Below are 21,157 nucleotides of genomic sequence, written 5' to 3' on the forward strand. Positions count from 1 at the left end.
AATTTTCAAATTGAGTGATTATCCCTTTAATGCAGATATTCATACCACACAAATTAATATTTTCCTCATGTCTGCTTTACATAACCACCATTTGTAAAATGTTTTTCTCTATTTTGTTCACATTTTAAAAGTTTTAAAAATGTAACAGTAATTTTTTATTTTTTCAAGGAAATTTACAAAGATTTTTTTTTTAGGGACCTATTACCGTATATACTCGTGTATAAGCCGAGATTTTCAGCAATTTTTTTTTGTGTGCTGAAAACGCCCCCCCCCCCCTTGGATTATACACAAGTCATTTTCCAGAAAGCTGGGGAGCGGCGGAGCAGCGACAGGAGCCGGTGGCTGTGACATCATACTCGCCCTTCTCGCGCCCTCACTGAACGTTCCTGCATATCTGTTGTCCTGGACGGTGCTGCAGCTCTTCCTGTGCTTGAGTGGTCACGTGGTACCGCTCATTAAGGTATCAAATATGCACGCGTCTCCACTTCCATGGGTGTGGAGCGCATATTCATTACCTTAATGAGCGGTACCAAGTGACCACTGAGCACATGAAGAGCTGCCCTGCCGGGACAATGGAGATGCAGGGACGAGCAGCGTGGAGGACTGAGGAGCCGAGCGGAGCCATGTATACAAGGATGGGATGGGGAGCCCAGCCATGCATTTCTGGGAACTCCTTCAAAACTGTTGGAAGACCATTTCCTGTGACTACCTCTTGAAGCTCATCAAGAGAATGCCAAGAGTGTGCAAAGCAGTAATCAAAGCAAAAGGTGGCTACTTTGAAGAACCTAGAACTTAAGTTATATTTTCATTTGTTACACTTTTTTGTTAATTATATAATCCCACATGTGTTAATTCATAGTTTTGATGCCTTCAGAGTGAATCTACAATTTTCATAGTCATGAAAATAAAGAGAACTCTCAATGTAAAAAAAAAATAAATAAATATTGGCAGTGAATATAAATTTATTATTTGGAATACAGGTTTCATTTGTACGCTTCAAAAGTGCAATGATTGTCCTAGCTACCATAATGTCAAAATGTTGAGAAACTAATGGTAGTGAAAATGTTAAATTGAGCCCATTTATGTCCCATAGTTTCACACCCAGACTTTACACTTGGATGTTAATGGGGTGAAGTCCTTTAGCAAGACCATGACAAATCCTCAACTGACGCATGCAAATGTTTCTGCAAATGGAATGTTTGTACTTGAGTAAAGTTGAGCGAATTTGATAGGGTCCCTGCTTATTCGGCAAGATATAGCGCTTACCGAATAAGCTGCAGCAGGATCCCGGATACTTGGAGCTCTCCCGATAATCCACTATACAGCGCTGCAGCTTCATGTGTTGAGGCTGTATCACAATCACAGCACACAGGCTCTCCATGCATGTGTTGTGACTGTGACACAGCTGCGACACATGCAGCTGCGGCGCCAGACGGCTGATTATCGGGAGCGCTCCATCTATCAGAGTTCCCTTTGCAGCTTATTCGATAAGCGCTATAGCTTGCCAAATAAGCAGGGACCCGATCAAATTCTTAAACTTAAGGCCCCCATACACATTAGACTGTCTGTTTAGCATACCGATATTGACAGGTTCAACCGACTATCTCCTGTGTATGGGGGTGCTAGACCAACTGATGGTTGGGAATTATGTCGCTCAAACTCATCTGATTTCAGAATGTCGTGTCACATTGTTCTCCCGGAGATAAACCGCTGGCCGATGTTTTGTCGTAGAGAACACAGGTGAGTGCGGCCGAACTAGTGCTCCTGTGTTTGGGAGAGTCAGCTGAGATGATTGTCAGCCAAACAATCGGCCAAAGTATCGTTTGGCCAATGGCCATCTAACGTCTATGGCCAACTTTAGTTCTTCACCAGTTGGGAGAACAAAGGCCTCCCCTATAGATCACAGATTTATGGCCAACTCTCCACCGATTTCCGGAAAAAGCAACTGCTTTGGTATTGACATAACAGTAATTCAGTAGGGTATCAAGCCTAAAGGTTTATAAAATGGTAATACCCCCTTTAAATATTCTTAAAGAAACACTCCCATTAATCCCCATCCCTAAACCTGTGTATATTTGTCAGTTGTATAAGTGTATTAATATACTCGCCTACCGCCACCTTCTCCAGGATCCACTGCCACTTCTCACGGACGTCAACGCTCTACAGGCTCTCTGGTCACGCTGTGCACTGGGTGGGCCAGAAGTGGACATCCGGCTCGCACACAGAACAGAGTGTGGTCTGGAGAGTGAAGAATTTAGGGGAAAAACATTCATGGGACTGTTTCTTTAATGATGGACTACACAAATCCAACGTACCTGTGCATAATGGCACTATCCCCCTGATTTTTGGGTGATTCTGTTCTTAATCAGTTTAATAATTTCTTAAGTTCAGTTCTGATAAATTGCTCTTATAAAAGGTCAAAAGTTCCTCCATTCCTTGTCAAGCCCTTACTACTTTCCATGAAGTTCTTTTTTGGCATTTGTTACGGCCCAGGAATTACATCATGCATTCCATGTCTTCATCCTTCATTATGCACAATCATCATGGCTATAATTTTAGAAGTTTAAGTAATTCCTCTGACATAAATGTAACAACTGAAGCCAGAAATACAATGTCTTCTTTGAAAGCAGGTTTGAATAAAGGGTCTGACACTAGTGTAAATGGGATTTGTTGGAAGTGATCTTGGTTTGCATGTTCTTTAAGGGGTTGTCCGGTCAAAAGATATCGATAAGTTATCTGATGGCTAGGTCATCAATATCTGCGTGGAAGGTGAAGATGCCTCCCCGCTACCCCAGCCAGTCAGCTGATGTATCCTGTACTGCAAATTTCCAGTCGATATGCTCTAAACCTGGCAAGGGCAGTGTGGCTCTGTGCGGGTGCAGGCCTGGGTGTCGAGACAGTCACTGAACTGTTATTGATTACCTATCTACAGGATATGGGGTATTTAATATCTTCTGACTGGACATCCACTTTCATGCAGATCTGTCTCCAGCTTTTGCAGTATATAAACCTCATAAATTAATAAATGGATCTTGGACCTGATGAGGCTGGTGACCTGACTTTGAAAATTTGTCAGAATGGCAGTTTAATCCAGATATTAAAATGAGAATTTTTAGTCAGTTGTGTTCAGTCTCTGCCTAAACAACCTGATTGACAGCTGCAGCTTGTACTAGGCAGTGAGTGCTTTCAGCAGCAGGGGAGGGGGCAAGGAGGAGCTGTCAGTTAAGTAGGTGAGCAGAGATTAGAGCTTGTTTGAACCCGAAATCCACTTTTTTTAAGCCAATCTGTGCTGTATTGTGACATACAGCACCCCTATAAACTTATTTTGTTTCTGCCTTTCTTCTCTCCTGAAATTCACTTAATTCCCTGCACCCAGTTTACCTGCGGCTCTACCAAACTTGACAGGTTCCTATGCTTTATTATCTAACCTCACAGCCAGAGCTGCGACCACCCACCACAATGTACAGCCCCACCCCCTACACACTCATTGGCTGTCAGTAATCTGCCCTAGCTGTGACTTCTGTCATCACTGCAGTATTGGAAATAGCTAGTGATGGGCAGTCCGGCTCTTTTTGGATCTTAAATGGATCCCTAGTAAATGTCACAATAGATGAACACATATTTAAGCTGACGTTAATGCATCCGAAACCCCGCCCACCTATGGCAGAAACTCTGCCCACCTGCTATTAACCAATTTGAATGGGTGGAGTTTTGTTCTGGTGGGTGGAGTTACGCCGTCCAAACATCTGGATTTTACACCCAGTGAGAGCCATTCAGATAATTTAGTGTCTCATTGGAGTGCTGGCTCCTGTCTTTCACAGCAGGGAGCCGGCTTTTTTTGTACCAGATCTTTCACGAACGACCCATCACTAGAAATAACAGAGCAGTGTCTGTGGAAAGCCGTACAATCACTACACTCCACAGCACATCCACAGTGGTGATAGAGCTTCACATGTCTCCACAGCACATCCACAGTGGTGATGGAGCTTCACATGTCACCACACCACATCCACAGTGGTGACAGAGCTTCACATGTCACCACACCACATCCACAGTGGTGACGGAGCTTCACATGTCTCCACAGCACATCCACAGTGGTGACGGAGCTTCACATGACTCCACAGCACATCCACAGTGGTGACGGAGCTTCACATGTCTCCACAGCACATCCACAGTGGTGACAGAGTTTCACATGTCACCACACCACATCCACAGTGGTGACGGAGCTTCACATGTCTCCACAGCACATCCACAGTGGTGATGGAGCTTCACATGTCTCCACACCACATCCACAGTGGTGACGGAGCTTCACATGTCTCCACAGCACATCCACAGTCGTGATGGAGCTTCACATGTCTCCACACCACATCCACAGTGGTGACGGAGCTTCACATGTCTCCACACCACATCCACAGTGGTGACAGAGTTTCACATGTCTCCACACCACATCCACAGTGGTGACGGAGCTTCACATGTCTCCACACCACATCCACAGTGGTGACAGAGCTTCACATGTCACCACACCACATCCACAGTGATGACGGAGCTTCACATGTCTCCACAGCACATCCACAGTGGTGACGGAGCTTCACATGTCACCACACCACATCCACAGTGGTGATGGAGCTTCACATGTCTCCACAGCACATCCACAGTGGTGACGGAGCTTTACATGTCACCACACCACATCCACAGTGGTGATGGAGCTTCACATGTCTCCACACCACATCCACAGTGGTGATGGAGCTTCACATGTCTCCACACCACATCCACAGTGGTGATGGAGCTTCACATGTCTCCACATCCACAGTGGTGATGGAGCTTCACATGTCTCCACTTCACATCCACAGTGGTGATAAAGCTTCACATGTCCCCTCACCACATCTCTATCAAGCTGAGGAAAGCAGTGTTGGGAGAAGTTGCTCTTGGAGGATTATTCTATCCCATTCTTTAGTCATGCAGCGTTCTTAGGCAAAATTGTGAGTGAGTCCGCTCCATGGATGGAAGGCTCCCACACATGGTCTCAAGATGATTTACAGTTGGCAGACACAGGACTCCGGCTAACACTCGCCTTTTTTCTTCTCTGGAATCATTCTTCCAATATCCAAAACAGTCTGAAAGGACTTTGCGTTTGCATTTTTTTCCTTCTGTTTTAGTAACTTAAGGGATCTGCAAATGGCAACCACAAAATAATAATATAATAATAAATTTTATTTTTATAGCGCCGACATATTCCGCAGCACTTTACATTTCAGAGGGGATTTGTACAGACAATAGACATTACAGCATAACAATAATCACATACAGTAGATCATAACAAATACCAAGAGGAGTGAGGGCCCTGCTCGCAAGCTTAGTCTGAGGAAAGAAATCTGCACAAAATCTGCACTACCAAACAGTGCTTCTTCCTCCTAAGCTTTGCCACTGTAGTTTTTACCAATGTGTGAGGGGGTTATTTCCACAAGTGGGAAAAAAATGTGTAACCTAATGTTTGGGCTCACCCAATACCCCTTGTTGAAATACAAAAAATAAAGTTGCTGGTAACTTAACATTTTAGTGGTAAAAATGTCGTCTTAAAAAATTCCGTGCGTCACCTGTGGGTTCGAATTACTCACTCAATGGAGCTTTTAAGAAGGGGTATTTGGGGATATGGGCAGTAAAAAAAAAATGCTTTCACTCTGGATTTTTGGGTAAATGATAGGTATACATTAACTGCATGTTTATGTTGGATATGTTTTAACAATACGAAAAGTTAAAGTGAGCGTAAATTGTTCTGTGTTTCAGTGCTTCCTAAACGAGATAACGTCCTCCACGTGACGTTTCCAAAAGAATGGAAATCCAGTGACCTTTATCAGCTGTTCAATGCCTTTGGTAAGACCTGTTTATAATCTTAAGTCATGTGGTTTTATACCTTCCCTTGTCATCTGGCCTGTGTGCCAGGGCTGGCATATACTCATCCAGATAGCTCCACTGAAGATCAGTCCTTCAAACACAGAGAACATAATTTGGGACATCTTGCCTTTCTATGTGTGTGGTCACACCAATGTTTCTGCAATCAGCATATAGAGAGGCGGTGAGGCATGACAATTCAAAGGGTTTTAGGGTGCGCTGAGTTTTTGGGCACCACAAGTGTGCATTGAGCACCCTAATTTGCATAAAATGCTTTTTTTCTGGCTAGTAAAAGCAACAATTGCTACATTAATGGGAATTTGTCAGTAGGATCAATCCTCCTAAGCAGTCTATATGGTCATAGACAGTTGAATAAACTGATGCCTTTTATGTCTACAATCCAGTTATGTATAAGAAAAAGGTGTATTTCCCTGGAATAAGTAAATAAACTGTAAAGATCTATGGGCCGGACATAGATCTCCCTGAGAATCTATCTCCAGAGATTATTTTAAATAAATGGGGGTGTTACCAGAGTGAGACATGTAATGACTGACAGTCTGCTTTCCTGATCTACATGTCTCACACTGGTAATGCCCCCATTTTATTTTAAAATAAGCTCTGGGGGGCGATTCTCAGGGAGATCTGGCCCATAATTCTTATCAGCTAATTTGCATATAAGTGAAACAAAGATTTCTCTGAAATAAGACACAGGATCACAAATATGAAGGTTTCCTTGTACTGTATATACTCGTGTATAAGCAGAGTTTTTCAGCACACATTTTTTGTGCTGCAAAAGCTCCCCTCGGCTTATACACAAGTCAATTGTCCCAGAAAGCCGGCGGGGAGCGGTTGGAGCAGCAGGTCACAGGGGCAGGAGCCGACTGCTGTGGCTAAAGCCTGTGCCGCTGCTTAAGAGAAATGTTAATTTCTCTTATTACGCACATAGTGACAGCTGCAGCCTCTTGCTTCCAGAAGGTATCCTACTCACCCTCCTGCGCGCCCTGCATCTCGTTGGTTCCGGCTTCCAGCAGCTCTTCCTGTGCCGAGCGATCACGTGGTCCCGCTCATTAAGATAATGAATATACATGCGCCTTCACTCCCATAGGCATGGAGGGAATATTCGTTACCTTAATGAGCGGGGCCACATGATCGCTCGGTACATTAAGAACTGCTGGAAACCGGAACCAACGAGATGCTGCGAGGTCGCCGGAACCAACGAGATGCAGGGCGCACAGGAGGGGGCAGTAGGATGTTTTTTGGCAATAGGAAGCATGTATACCAAGATGGGAGAACTACTCATGCCAGGACGGGGGGAAGCCATGCATGTCATGACAGGGTCAGGGGGAGCCACACATGCCAGGACAGGGATGGGGGGGTAGCCACGCATGACAGGGATGGGGGGGATGACGCATTCCAGGACAGGGATGAAGGGACAATGCATTTCCTACTTATACTCGAGTCAATAAGTTGACCCAGTTTTTCGTGGCAAAATTAGGTGCCTCGGCTTATACTCGAGTATATACGGTATTCAGCTTCCTATAACCTACATGCCCGTATATACGGCTTAGTAGGGTTGATCCTGCTGACAGATTCTCACTAACTGCTTGCTTCTTAAAGGGGCTAAATACCCTTTATAACTGTGTTTAGTTTCATTTGTGTCTTAAGGGTAAAAAAATTTCCTTTACTGGACCATTGTCGAGTGGTCATCCCCTGGTAAGGAGGCTGTCACAAATAGGTGGGCAATAAGAAGACTCTGTGCATGTGACCTATATAAACACAGCATGTAGCTCCTTTCTTGCAGTCGCGGAGGTGGCACTTGTATTTGTACCCTATCCTGCGGTTATGCCATAAATGTGCCCCTTTAATTATTCTTGTGTTCAGTTTGCCTACTCCTCTGACTATAGGCTATGCAATGTTACAGCAGTGAATGATCTGGCTCCGTTTACAGATTGTAAGCGGAGAACAGGCGTAACAAATGGCGCTCTAATTATGCATTTGTGTACTTGAACCAAGTGAATGTGTCCTATCTTATGGGAACATCTTAGGGCAGTGTGTCTGCGGATATTCAGCGCCTTTCTTTTGGCAATTTTAGGAATCAAGGCAATATAAATGTGCAATTAAAAAAATATTAGTCAGGCCCCAGCTGGAGTCCATATTCCACTTTGCTGTTGCACTGCTTATTTCATCTCCTCATCTGGAATATAGGGTTTCTTTAAGAAAGTTGGCTCACGCCTGAACCTGTGCAACCTAATCTTTTACGTCTTAGACATATTTTGTTCTGATTACATTAGCGGTCTGACATTCTCAATTTACTGTTGTATTCCACAGCAATGTAAAGGAAAGTTTAGGGGGGCCTGTACTGCGAGGGGCCTGCATAAGTACAGCTTTATTGAAATAGGCTTAGGCTCGACATTTTGAAATTTTATACTGATGAGTTTTGGGATAATGACCTCCTGGAGCGCCTTCAAACACAGTAAGAATGCGTGCAATACTAATGATCTAGCAGTGCGCAGCTCACCGGCCACTGACACATCGCCGGAGGCGATCTATACAGTGGTCTCTGTCATCCTTCATTTTTGGTTCTATGTGCCTATTGGAGGCTGGCATCCAGATCACTCACATTTTGCTGCCTTCCTTAACTAGATGTACAGTTGTGCTCAAAAGTTTACATACCCTGGCAGAATTTTTTGCTTTCTTGGCCTTTTTTCAGAGAATATGAATAACGCCAAAACTTTTTCTCCACTCATGGTTAGTGAGGTTGGGTGAAGTCATTTATTGTCAAACTACTGTGTTTTCTCTTTATAAATCTTGACGACAACCCAAAACATCCAAATAACTCATCAAAAGTTCACATACCCTGGTGATTTTGGCCTGATAGCATGCACGGAAGTTGAGACAAATGGGTTTGAATGGCTACTAAAGATAACATTCTCACCCGTGGCCTGTTTGCTTGTAATCAGTGTGCGTGTATAAAAGCTGAGTGAGTTTCTGGGAATCAGACAGACTCTTGCATCTTTCATCCAGGCACTGACTTTTTTTCTGGATTGTGAGTCATGAGGAAACCAAAAGAATTGTCAACGGACCTATGGGGAAAGGTAGTTGAACTGTATAAAACAGGAAAGGGATACAAAAAGATATCCAATGAATTGATAATGCCAGTCAGCAGCGTTCAAACTTTAACAAATGAAAAATCGGGGGCTCTGCAAAAACAAAACCACAGTCAGGTAGACCAACAAAAATTTTGTCCACATATGCCAGGAAAAGGGTTCGGGATGCAAAGAAAAACCCACAAATAACATCAGCTGAATTACTGGACTCTGAAAACTAGCGGTGTGGCTGTTTCAAGATGCATAAAAAGGAGGCACTTGAAGAAAAATGGGAGGCATGGTCGAGTCGCCAGAAGAAAGCCATTACTGCACAAATGCCACAAAGTGTCTTGCCTACAATACACAAAACAGAACAGAGACAAGCCTTTGGGAACAAGGTAATTTGGAGTGATGAGACCAAACTTTGAACTTTTTAGCCACAACCATAAACATTACATTTGGAGAGAGCTCAACAAGGCCTATGATGAAAGGAACACCATTCCTACTGTGAAGCACGGAAGTGGATCGCTGATGTTTTGGGGATGTGTGAGCTACAAAGGCACAGAAAACTTGGTCAAAGTTGAAGGAAGGATGAATGCAGCATGTTAAAAGCAAATACTGGAGTCAAATTTGCAATCATCAGCCTGGAAGCTGCTCATGGGACGTACTTGGATTTTTCAACATGACAGTGATCCAAAACACAAGGAAAAGTCGACCTGTCATTGGCTACAGCAGAACAAAGTGAAGGTTCTGGAGTAGCCCTCTGTCTCCTGACCTCAATATCATTGAGTTACTCTGGGGAGATCACGCGCGCAGTTCTTGCTAGACAGCCCAGGAAATTATAGGAACTGTGGAGGCTTTTTGCCAAGAAGAGTGGGCAGCTTTACCATCTGAGAAAATAAAGAACCTCGTCCACAACTACCACAAAAGACTTAAAGCTGTCATTGATGTTAGGGAGGGCAATACACGGTGTTGAGAAATGGGGTTTGTAAACTTTTCATCAGGGTCATTTGGATGTTTTGGGTTGTCATTATGATTTAAAAAGAGAAAACACAGTAGTTTGACAATAAATGGCTTCACCCAACCACTAACCATGAGGGGACAAAAAGTCTTGGTGTGATCATTCATATTCTCTGGAAAAAAGGCCAAGAAAGCTAAAATTCTGCTGAGGTATGTAAACTCTTCAGCACAACTGTATATGGGTGAAGATGAGGCAGATGGAGTAACAGCGTGCTCCGTTATGTATCAGTATAGTTAATGGCCCTGTTTGCACATACACTCAAATCACGCTTTGTGTGGGGTTTAGACATAAGCCCCAATGGAACCATTGACCGTAGAAGAAAACTACCGTAACATAACATAGTAACATAGTTTTGAAGGCTGAAGGTATGTCCATCTAGTTCAACCTATTTTTAGTGCAGCTGTTCTGCATTGTTGATCCTGGGGAAGGCAAAAACCCACAGAGTAGAAGCCAATTTTCTCCATAGGGAAAAAAAATTCCTTCCCCTAAGCTGGGTCAACCATCTATCTATAATCTGTTATTCGTAACCTTCTATACTGTTACTCACAAGAAACGCATCCATTCCTTTCTTAAATTCATTCAGTAAGTTGGCCATCACCACTTCCTCAGGAAAAGAATTCCAGAGCCTCACTGCTCTTACCGTGAAGAACCCTCTTCTATGCTGGTGCAGAAATTGTCTTTCCTCCAAACGAAGAGAATGCCCCCTTGTTGTCACAGTCCTTGGTACAAACAGTTCATTGGAGAGATCTCTGTATTGCCCTCTGATATACTTGTACATATATATTAGGTCTCCCCTAAGTCTTCTCTTTTCTAGAGTAAATAGACCTAATTTTGATAACCTTTCTGGGTATTGTAGTGAACCAACTCCATTTATCATTTTAGTAGCCCGCCTTTGAACCCTTTCAAGTTCAGTAATGTCTTTCTTGAGCACCGGAATCCAAAATTGCACACAATACTCCAAGTGTGGTCTGACGAGTGATTTGTACAGAGGGAGAATTATGTTTTCATCTCGTGTCCCCAGACCTCTTCTAATGCATCCCATGACCCTATTTGCTTTGGTGGCAGCTGCCTGACACTAGGCACTCCAATTTAGCTTCTAATTGACTAAGATGCCTAAGTCTTTTTCCATGTCTGATTTCCCCAGCAGTTTGCCATTTAGTAAGTAATTATAGCATCTGTTTCTCCTTCCAATATGCATAACCTTACACTTATCTGTGTTAAACCTCATTTGCCATTTTTCAGCCCAATTCTCCAATTTACTCAAATCTGTCTGTAGTTGCAAACTGTCCTCCTTTGTGTTAACTACTTACATAGTTTTGTATCATATGCAAATACTGATTTTTTACTGTGTAAGGCTAGTTTCACATTAGCGCTTTTGAGCGCAGCGACGGCCCGCGCACGGCCGCCGCTAAGCCCCACCCCCTGCCGCACCTCCGCCGGTAGCTCCGCCTACCGGCGCACAACACTGCTTGCGTCCCCTATCTTTATCACTGGGGGCACAGGCCGTGCGCAGTATGCGTTTAGCGGCGCATGCGTCCATTTCACGGTGCGCCGACCAGCGCCAAATGCAACCTGCTGCAGTTTGGTTGCGCTCAGCGCACCGTGAAAAGGACGCATGCGCCGCCAAACGCATACTGCGCACGGCCTGCGCCCCCAGTGATAAAGATAGGGGACGTATGCAGCATCATGCACCGGTAGGCGGAGGCGCGGCAGGGGGCGGGGCTTAGCAGCGGCCGTGCGCGGGCCGTCGCTGCGCTCAAAAGCGCTAATGTGAAACTAGCCTTAGCCATCCACTAGATCATTAATAAATATATTAAATAGTAGGGGGCCCAATACAGAACCCTGTGGTACCCCACTAGTAACCCTGGCCCAATCTGAGTATGCACCATTAATAACCACTCTTTGTTTTCTATCACTAAGCCAGCTACCTACCCATCTACACACATTTTCCCCTAGCCCAAGCTTTCTCATCTTACTTAACAATCTTTTATGTGGGACAGTGTCAAATGCTTTAGAGAAGTCGAGATAAATGACATCCAATGATTCTCCTTGGTCCATTTGAGAGCTTACATCCTCATAGAAGCTGATCAGGTTAGTTTGACAGGAGCGATCCTTCATAAATCCATGTTGATATGGAGTTAAACATTTATTAACTTTGAGATATTCCATAATGGTATCCCTTAGAAACCCTTCAAAAATTTTACCCACAACAGATGTTAAGCTTACCGGCCTATAGTTTCCAGGTTCACTTTTACACCCCTTTTTGAATATTGGTACCACATTTCCTTGCCGCCAATCAAAAGGAACAGACCCTGTTTCTATAGAGTCGTTAAATATAAGGAATAGAGGCCTGTCTATCACATTACTTAACTCCCTTAATACCCGAGGGTGAATGCCATCAGGGCCTGGTGATTTGTCAATTTTAATCTTACTAAGGCGGTTCTGCACTTCTTCCTGGGCTAGGCAGGTAATACTTAATGGGGAGTTTACATTATCACTCTGCATTTCCCCTGGCAAATCCTTTTCCTGTGTGAACACTGTTGAGAAAAAAGTATTTAAAACATTTGCTTTTCCCACATCGCTCTCTATGATTTCACCCTCATTGTTCTTTAAAGGGCCGACACCATCAATTTGAATCTTTTTACTGTTTATATAATTAAAGAATAGTTTGGGGTTTGTTTTACTTTCCTTAGCAATGAGTCTCTCAGTTTCCACTTTTGTTAAATGTATTTGTTTCTTACACATTTTATTTTTTTCTCTATAACTTTTTAATGCTTCTTCATTGCCGTCTTGTTTTAGCTTCTTAAATGCCTTGTTCTTGTTATTTATTGCCCTTTTTATATCCTTATTTAGCCACATTGGTGTCCTCCTGTTCCTAGCCCTTTTATTTCTGTACGGTATGGCTAGCTCGCAGTGGGTGTGTAAAACTGATTTAAATATTTCCCATTTATTTTCTGTGCTCCTATTTTTGAGGACATTGTCCCAATCAATTTGACGAAGGTCCTCTCTAAGCTGATCACACTTTGCTTTCCTGAAATTCTGCGTTTTCGCAACCCCCTTCCAGGGCACCTTACTGAAGGACAAGTGGAATTGTATTGTATTATATTGTGGTCACTGTTCCCTAGGTGCCCATCGACTCGTACGTCTGTTATTCTATCTGGCCTGTTGCTTAAAGTTAAGTCCAGAAGGGCTGTCCCTCTAGTTGGACCCTGCACAAGTTGTGACAGATAATTATCCTTGGTTACTGACAGATATTGGTTTCCTTTCTGAGATACTCAGGTTTCAGTTTCCCAGTCTATGTCGGGGTAGTTGAAGTCCCCCATAATAATCACCTCATTGTGATTTGCTGCTTTGTCTATTTGTTTCAATAATACATTTTCAGTGGTTTCTGTTATATTTGGTGGCTTATAACAAACCCCTATGAGGATTTTATTACTTTTCTCTCCTTGTATCTCCACCCATAGAGACTCCACATCTTAATTTCCCTCTTGTATATCTTCTCTTAGTGTGGGCTTTAAAGTGGACTTTATATATAGACAGACTCCACCCCCTTTCCTTTTTTTACGATCCCTCCTAAACAAATCATATCCTTGCAAGTTAGCCGCCCAGTCATAGCTGTAGTCTAACCATGTCTCAGTTATTCCTACTATGTCTTATTTTTCCTCATACATTACCAACTCCAGATCTTCAATCTTATTGGTCAGGCTTCTTGCGTTGGTCAGCATGCAGGAAAGAAGTTTTGCTTCATTTTTCTTAGCTTCCTTCTGAGTACCCTGTCTTGGGTCCTCTTTACCACATCTAGTATCCTTGATTAGTTTGTCCTTCTGCTGCATGTTCTTGTCTGCTGTTTTTCCTCCCATCCCCTCTTCTTCTAGTTTAAAGCCCTCCTGATGAGTGTGGCAAGTCTTCTGGCGAATGTGTGTTTCCCAGGTTTTGTGAGGTGTATCCCATCTCTTGCGAGAAGTCCATTGTAGAGGTAATTCACGCCATGGTCCAAGAATCCAAATCCTTGCTGCCTGCACCACCATCGTAGCCAGTTGTTCACCTCTAGTATCCTACTCCATCTTCTGATGCCATGGCCATCGACTGGGAGGATTGATGAGAAAACAACCTGTATGTTCCGTTCCTTTATTTTCTTCCCCAGAATTTCAAAGTCTTCACAGATAGTTGGTAGGTCATTTCTTGCCGTGTCGTTTGTGCCTACATGTATCAGTAGGAAAGGGTAGTCATCCTTGGATTTGAGGATAGTTGGTATCCTGTTGGCCACATCATTGATTTTTGCTCCTGGGAGGCAGCATACTTCTCGTGCGGCTATGTCCGGCCTGCAGATAGTTGCCTCCGTGCCTCTTAGTAGTGAGTCGCCCATAACTACCACTCTTCTTTTCTTTCCGGACGCACTGCTTGTTGCTAGTGAGTGTTTCTGAGTGTCATTTGTTTCCGCTTTTGCTGACAGAGTAACTTCTTTTGTTGATAGTGTGCCTTCTCTTGTAGATACGGTATCATCCTGAGCTGTGCCATTTTCGTTCTCCAGCATGAGGGCTTCATATTGGTTGCTAAGCTGTGTGGGTGGTGATGACCACTTGATCCGATTGCTTCTTTTCGTCACATGGCTCCACTTTTCAGCCTCTGTATGTGCTCTGAAGCTTTTCTCACTTTCCGTATCCTGAATGGTTGCTTCTGCTTCATCCAAGAAGTCCTCATGTTCTTTAATTACCTTCAATGTTGCTATTCTTTCTTCCAGTCCCTGCACCTTTTCCTCTAAGAGGTCAACAAGTTTGCACTTCTGACAGGTAAAGTTGAGTTTTTGGGCCGGAAGCCCCGTAAACATGTAGCATGTGTTGCAGGTGACCATGTGGATTTTCTTCTCTTCCATATTGCTGATGCAGGCTATGATGGGTGGAAACTCAAATAGCGAGACCCGGCGAGTCCCAGCGATCGATCAGCTTAAGGCGACTCTTCTCTTCCCAGAATGCATCGGAAATATGCAGATGAGCTTCCTGCTTCTCCAATCCCGTATATGAACCCAACCTCAATCCTGGGCAGCACATGGATTGAACACTAAAGCCACCCATGTTCTGTCTGTGATTTTGATGGACCCATAGACTTTTATGGATAATTTTGATCCATGACTGGGATCTGCAAAAAAAGTGAACAATCACTATAGACTATCATGGGGACATGTTGTGTCTGTGAAAACTTCAGACGTCTGAAGCCTGAGAGCTATGATCCAACCTATGATTGTTTTAGGGTACTTGACCCTGGCTGAATGAGATGTCATTAATGCATTGTTGAGATGAAGGGGGGCTGGCTGGTAAAGAGTACCTGTCACTGGTCTGCGTCTACCCCTCTTATTGCATGAAAGATTGGGCAGCCTCAAATAGAAGAATAATCAACTAGAAAAAAGGGGTCACAAAAGCACCTAATGCTCCTCTGTAAGTCCCGACCTTCTAGGTAGAGTTGGGTCCGAACTTCTAGTTTGTGGGAACATGGTATGCAGGAGGAAAAAAGGTTTGTTTTCACTTGTCAACTTTTGGATTTTGCACATTGGAGCCTTTCTCTGAAATGTTGTCGATACTCCTTCTTTGGATTAAGCCCTTTGCCGTGGCCCTGGGGGCTTTGCACAAATACCTTCTGCTATCGTCATTTTGTTGCATGGTATAGACAGGCACACTATGATGTATGTGTGTTTTTTACTTGCTGTGACCAATCACAACATGTGAATGGACTTTATGGCTTCATATAATCACCAATGAGCTACTCATTGGGTCAGTTATTATGACTTCGCCACCTGGGCTGGAGTAGACAGATCTGAAATCCATCTCCTTCTGACCGTACCGAGGGAGACCGCTGTAGGGGATAAAAGGACTTAGTCTGGTTCACCCAAAGACTCTGATGAAAGGCCAGACAATCCGAGCAGGTTCTTATGTAATGCTATAGTCTTCTTGTACTCTCAATAATAAAACAAAAAAGTATTGCAGACTATAATTGCTCGATTTTCTGCTTTCTCGTGTGACTTCCAAGTATGCGACAGCTGAGACTACAGTTGCCCAATTTACTCCTGGCAAGCATTGCTTTCGTGCTTGGTAATGCCTTGCCCTGTGGTTTGTTCTGCCTGCGACTTTCCTAAAGGGATGTAATAGGCTTGAATTGCTTTAATACTATCCCTAAAAAGATGGAGTGTCCTGATACGAGCTGCAGGATTCAGAATTTTTCCTTGTTTCCAAAATTTTACTACGGATCCATTCTGCAGCTTCTCCTGAAGCCGGGGGAGGTAGACGTAATGTCTTTTCGTCATTGGTTTGTGTCTGGGTGCTCCTGTTTTATAGTGAATACTATTGTCGTAGATTTATATGCAGTATAGTGTGTACTGTACACACCCTGCCCCTAGGGGTCACATATCAGGACCTCTGTATCAAGAGAGTCTCACAGTATACCTGCCCGGGTGAAAAGAGAATTGGAGAAGTTAATGATGGCCTACATTAAGACTACTTCTTTCATTTCCAAAAGGCCCTCCAAAATACGGAATCAGGAATTTGATTGTAAACTACGATGGGTTTCGTTGCTTATCTGACGTTCAACAGGTCATTTTTTTTTTTTTTTTTTTTTTGCATTGATTCTAATTCTTCCCGTTGATTTTGTAGGTAAAATTCAAGTTTCTTGGATTGATGACACATCAGCGTTCGTGACACTGACTCAGACAGATCAGGTGCAGATAGGTAAGGTTAAGGAATAATGTTTCTTTTTGCACATACTGACTTTTCTGGGATGGTCAAGACTTTTCGGGAACAGTCCCGCTAAATTTGCTATGTCATGGGCGATTATGTGGTGTTGCATGTCTGCAGCGATTATGTGGTGTTATTGTAAGTCATGGCTACATAAACCTATTTGGGACCATGTGATTGTTGACACTTGGGTATATAGGAAGTCAGTTGCTCCTAAAATACAACTTAAACTAACCACCTCATGACATAGGATGTGAAATCTGCATCTTTTCAGGCACAAGACAGCTGATATGATCAGCTATCATGTGTCCCTAACAGCCGCAGGTGGAATCGTGATCCACCCGCGGCTGTTAAACATGTTACATGCCGCTATCAATCGGACAGCAGCATTTAACTCGATCGCATTGAAAGCATGTCATTAACGCCATTGGCGCCCCTGTCACAAGATCGCGTGGTGTCAGTGAGTTAGTATGACAATCGGGGCTCTGCAGGAGACCCCCGTGGCTGTCATTGCTGATCTGCTATGAGCATTTCTGCCACACATAGCAGGCCTGAAGCGATCACAGTATTGCAGCTTCAAGTCTCCTAAGGAGACTATTAAAGCAAGTAAAAGGTGTAAGAAAAAAGAAAATTAAGTAAAAAAAAATATAAAGGTTTCAATCATTCCTTTTGCCCCATTCAAAATAAAAAAAAAAAAAAAATGCATTTATTTGGTATTGCTGCGTTCAGAAACGCGTGATCTATCAAAATATAAATAGAATTTATCCGATCGGTAAAAGGCATAATGAGAAAGACCAAAACGCCAAAATTCTGCTTTTTTCTTTTGGTCGCCGCGACATTGCAATAAAATGCAGTAATAGGCGATCAAAACTTTGTACCTACCCCAAATTACTATCGATAAAAAAACCTAATTACCGGGTGCAAAAATAAATGAAAAAGAAACTGTACATGTTTGGTATCTATGTACTTGTAATGACCTGGAGAATCATAATGGCAGGTCAGTTTTAGTATTTAGTGAGCATAGTAATAAAAAAAAAAATAAATAAATAATTGTGGAATTGCACTTTTTTTTTTTTTTTTTTTTTTCAATTTCACTGCACTTGGAATTTTTTTTTCCCTTTTTCCAGTAAATTATATGGTAAAATCATTGTGAGTTAAGGGACTATGTCACCAGGTTTTCGCCACCTAATTGAGAGCAGTATAATATAGGGTCAGAGACCTGGAATCCAGTGGTATGTCACTTACTGGATCACTTGTTGTAGTTTTGATTAAAATCACTGGTTTATCAACAGGAGATTATCAATAGAGGACTAGTAAACCTGCTGCCATGTAGTCCTCCATATTTATGGGCTGTGTATAACCCCGCCCCTATCACTGATTGGCAGTTTTCTGCGTACACTGTGCATGGGAAGAAAACTATCAGTGATGTGGGCGGAGTTCTACAGCGTTCCGTATTCAGAGAACTTGGAGATCTGTAGCAGATAAAAGCGATTTGTATCAAAACTTCAGCAAGCGGCTCAGTAAGTGATACATCGCTAGTATCTGGGTCTCTGCCTCTACATCATGCTGTTCTCAGATGGGTTAGTAAAAAGCTGACCGATTCCCTTTAAGGCCTGTTTCACACTTAAGTTTTTCCTGTCAGTCCGAATCCGCCAAAATAGCGGAAAATGGATCCGCAGGCGGACTGACAGGAACGGGTGGCATCGGATCGGCGGATGTACGGATCCGCTGAAGTTGAAAAATTAAAGGAGCCGCGCCTGTGGGAAAAAAAAGTAAAAATACGGGCGATGTAGCGCTGTCTGTGAGGCGGGAGCTGTGGGCACGGCGGGATCAGCAGCGGTGAAGTAGCGGGAGCAGCAGCGGTGGTCGCGGCATCAGTAGGTGCGCTGTCGTGGAGAAGTTGCTGTAAAGGAGCGGCGATGTGGAGGAGTATGTCGTGGAGGAGAGAGATCTCGCGGGACAGCAGCGGCGATGTGGAGGGGAGAGAGATCTCGCGGGACAGCAGCGGCGATGTGGAGGGGAGAGAGATCTGGTGGGACAGCAGCGGCGATGTGGAGGAGAGAGATCTCGTGGGACAGCAGCGGCGATGTGGAGGAGTATGTCATGGAGGATAGAGATCAGCAGCGGCGATGTGGAGGAGAGAGAGATCTGGCGGGACAGCAGCGGCGATGTGGAGGGGAGAGAGATCTGGTGGGACAGCAGCGGCGATGTGGAGGAGAGAGATCTCGTGGGACAGCAGCGGCGATGTGGAGGAGTATGTCATGGAGAGAGATCAGCAGCGGCGATGTGGAGGAGAGAGAGATCTCGCGGGACAGCAGCGGCGATGTGGAGGAGAGAGATCTCGTGGGACAGCAGCGGCGATGTGGAGGAGTATGTCAAGGAGGAGAGAGATCAGCAGCGGCGATGTGGAGGAGAGAGAGATCTCGCGGGACAGCAGCGGCGATGTGGAGGAGAGAGATCTCGTGGGACAGCAGCGGCGATGTGGAGGAGTATGTCATGGAGGAGAGAGATCAGCAGCGGCGATGTGGAGGGGTATGTCGTGGAGGAGAGAGATTTTATCCAGCAGCCAGACAGAAATGCGGGTTAATTTAGTAAATGGCTGATCCGGAGAACAAAATAACGTTACATGCTCCGTCCGGTCTGCTGAGCGGACGCCAAAATCTTGGCAGATCCGTACAGAAGCGGATCGAACGGACGACCATCCGTCAAGATCCGCCGATAATGCAAGTCTATGAGGAAAAAAACGGATCCGTTTTTTTTTCAAATCGTCGGATCTTGACTGATGGTCACAAATGGAACTGTGAAACAGGCCTTAACAGTTATACATAGCCCTTACAAATGTCATATAAGCCCCTACAAATCATATAAACAGTTACTTTTTTTTACTCCATATGCCCATGAATGGGCTTCACTCACGTGAGCGAGCCCTGATGGTAAAAAGAAACACACGGATTTAACACTGACACGGTGATCGAAAACACTGATGCACATACAGTGTTTAAACACGAACGTGAAAGTCTTAATTTCGGACTTTGACTTTAGTTCATGGATCTTTTTGGGCAGCAGTTGAAAGCAGCTTGTAAAGGTGTGTATAAACTGGACATTGAAACAGCATCGCAGCATAGTGTTTGGTGAGAAAGACGCAAATAAATTGTGGTAATTACAAAAATTCTTCTCTTTGGGGAATATATAAAAAGTAAATGTAATTTATTCTATGTTTTTACAATGTAGATCCTTTGATTTGCATTAAATTTGTTTAGGCAGCTGTCATGTCTCCTGTGTAATATGTAGCCATGTATAAATAGAGCAGGATTTTGCCCAGCTCCTGATGGTCATATACTTGGAGACAAGTGTCAGTTTTTCGGAAGGGTAAAATGCCATTTCTAGTGCGACGGTGTATTACTATATAACGGCTCTGCCCTCACGCTGGATGCCACCACCATGGCTGCTGTAGGATTAATGGTCACACGGACTATTTTCAATACTAGTGAAGCTGGATTTCGGTTTTATTTCCCGTGGTCGATATGAAAACCCCATAGTATAGTTTCTCCTGCAGTGTACAATGATTTACGCCGCTCCCCATGTGATTGCTCTGGTGGCTGCAGCATGTGATGGTCACAGCTCTCTCGTAAGCCTGCAGCTCTTGTGATTGCCATCCAGTTATCAGAAACCCGGGACACACCAGCCATGCAGAGACGCCGTGTGCGGACATCTCCCCTTCTGCATGGAGTTGGCAAAAGAAGCTCTATAACCCACCTTCACCCGAAACCATTTCTTATCCCCATAGCATGCCTGGCTTCAGACATTTCTGAGGAGCCGCACGTTGGGAACCACAGGTCTGATCACAAGAGATTCTAACCTGGGCCGCGAGCTTGTCGATCAGTACACATGTCCACCACATGGGGGCGGTATACATCCAGGAACATGCTAGGCCTTGTCGCTTGGCCTCCTGGTGAACATCTCAGTGGGGAGACCGGGTTTAATATTATCTCCTCGCCATTTTTGGCAGAGCAGTTAATCACGGTAGGCTTTGAGCATGCTCCGATATTCAGCTAGAAATAATAAATATACCGAAGTGCTTCCACAGGTAAAATGAACCTCTCCCCGTGTTACTATTCATCAGCGTTATCGTGTCAAAATACATTTTTTTTTTTTTTTTTTTTTTTGGATTTAATTTTTTTTAAAATTTTTTTCCTCTTCATTGAAGTTACCCTCGTCATGCTTTGACTTCTGAGTATAGAAATGTCTGTTAAGTAGCCCTTCATAATAGCGAGGTGCATGTGTCTTGTTTTTTTTTATTTATTTATTCAAATATTTGTGTGCATATATGTAGGTAATATATACATACACATTATAATATATATATACTGTATGTATATATAGTAACGTGTATGTATATATAAATTTATGTGTGTATGTATATTACACACACATATATG

The 21,157-nt window shown here is 43.7% G+C and overlaps 1 protein-coding gene across 2 annotated transcripts in view; it reads left to right on the forward strand.

Annotated features, from left to right (window-relative positions):
* The window catches only part of PARN (poly(A)-specific ribonuclease), a 185,762-nt gene that overhangs the window by 119,553 nt on the left and 45,052 nt on the right, over positions 1-21,157 (forward strand). For both annotated transcript variants that reach the window (XM_073542882.1, XM_073542883.1), the window contains exons 20-21: positions 5,785-5,871; positions 16,638-16,712. In XM_073542882.1, the coding sequence (XP_073398983.1) occupies positions 5,785-5,871; positions 16,638-16,712 (162 nt within the window). The remainder of the gene's footprint in view (positions 1-5,784; positions 5,872-16,637; positions 16,713-21,157) is intronic.

This window comes from Dendrobates tinctorius, unplaced genomic scaffold (genome assembly GCF_039654945.1).
Source record: "Dendrobates tinctorius isolate UK_male_01 unplaced genomic scaffold, ASM3965494v1 ptg000129l, whole genome shotgun sequence".
Lineage (NCBI taxonomy): Eukaryota > Metazoa > Chordata > Amphibia > Anura > Dendrobatidae > Dendrobates > Dendrobates tinctorius.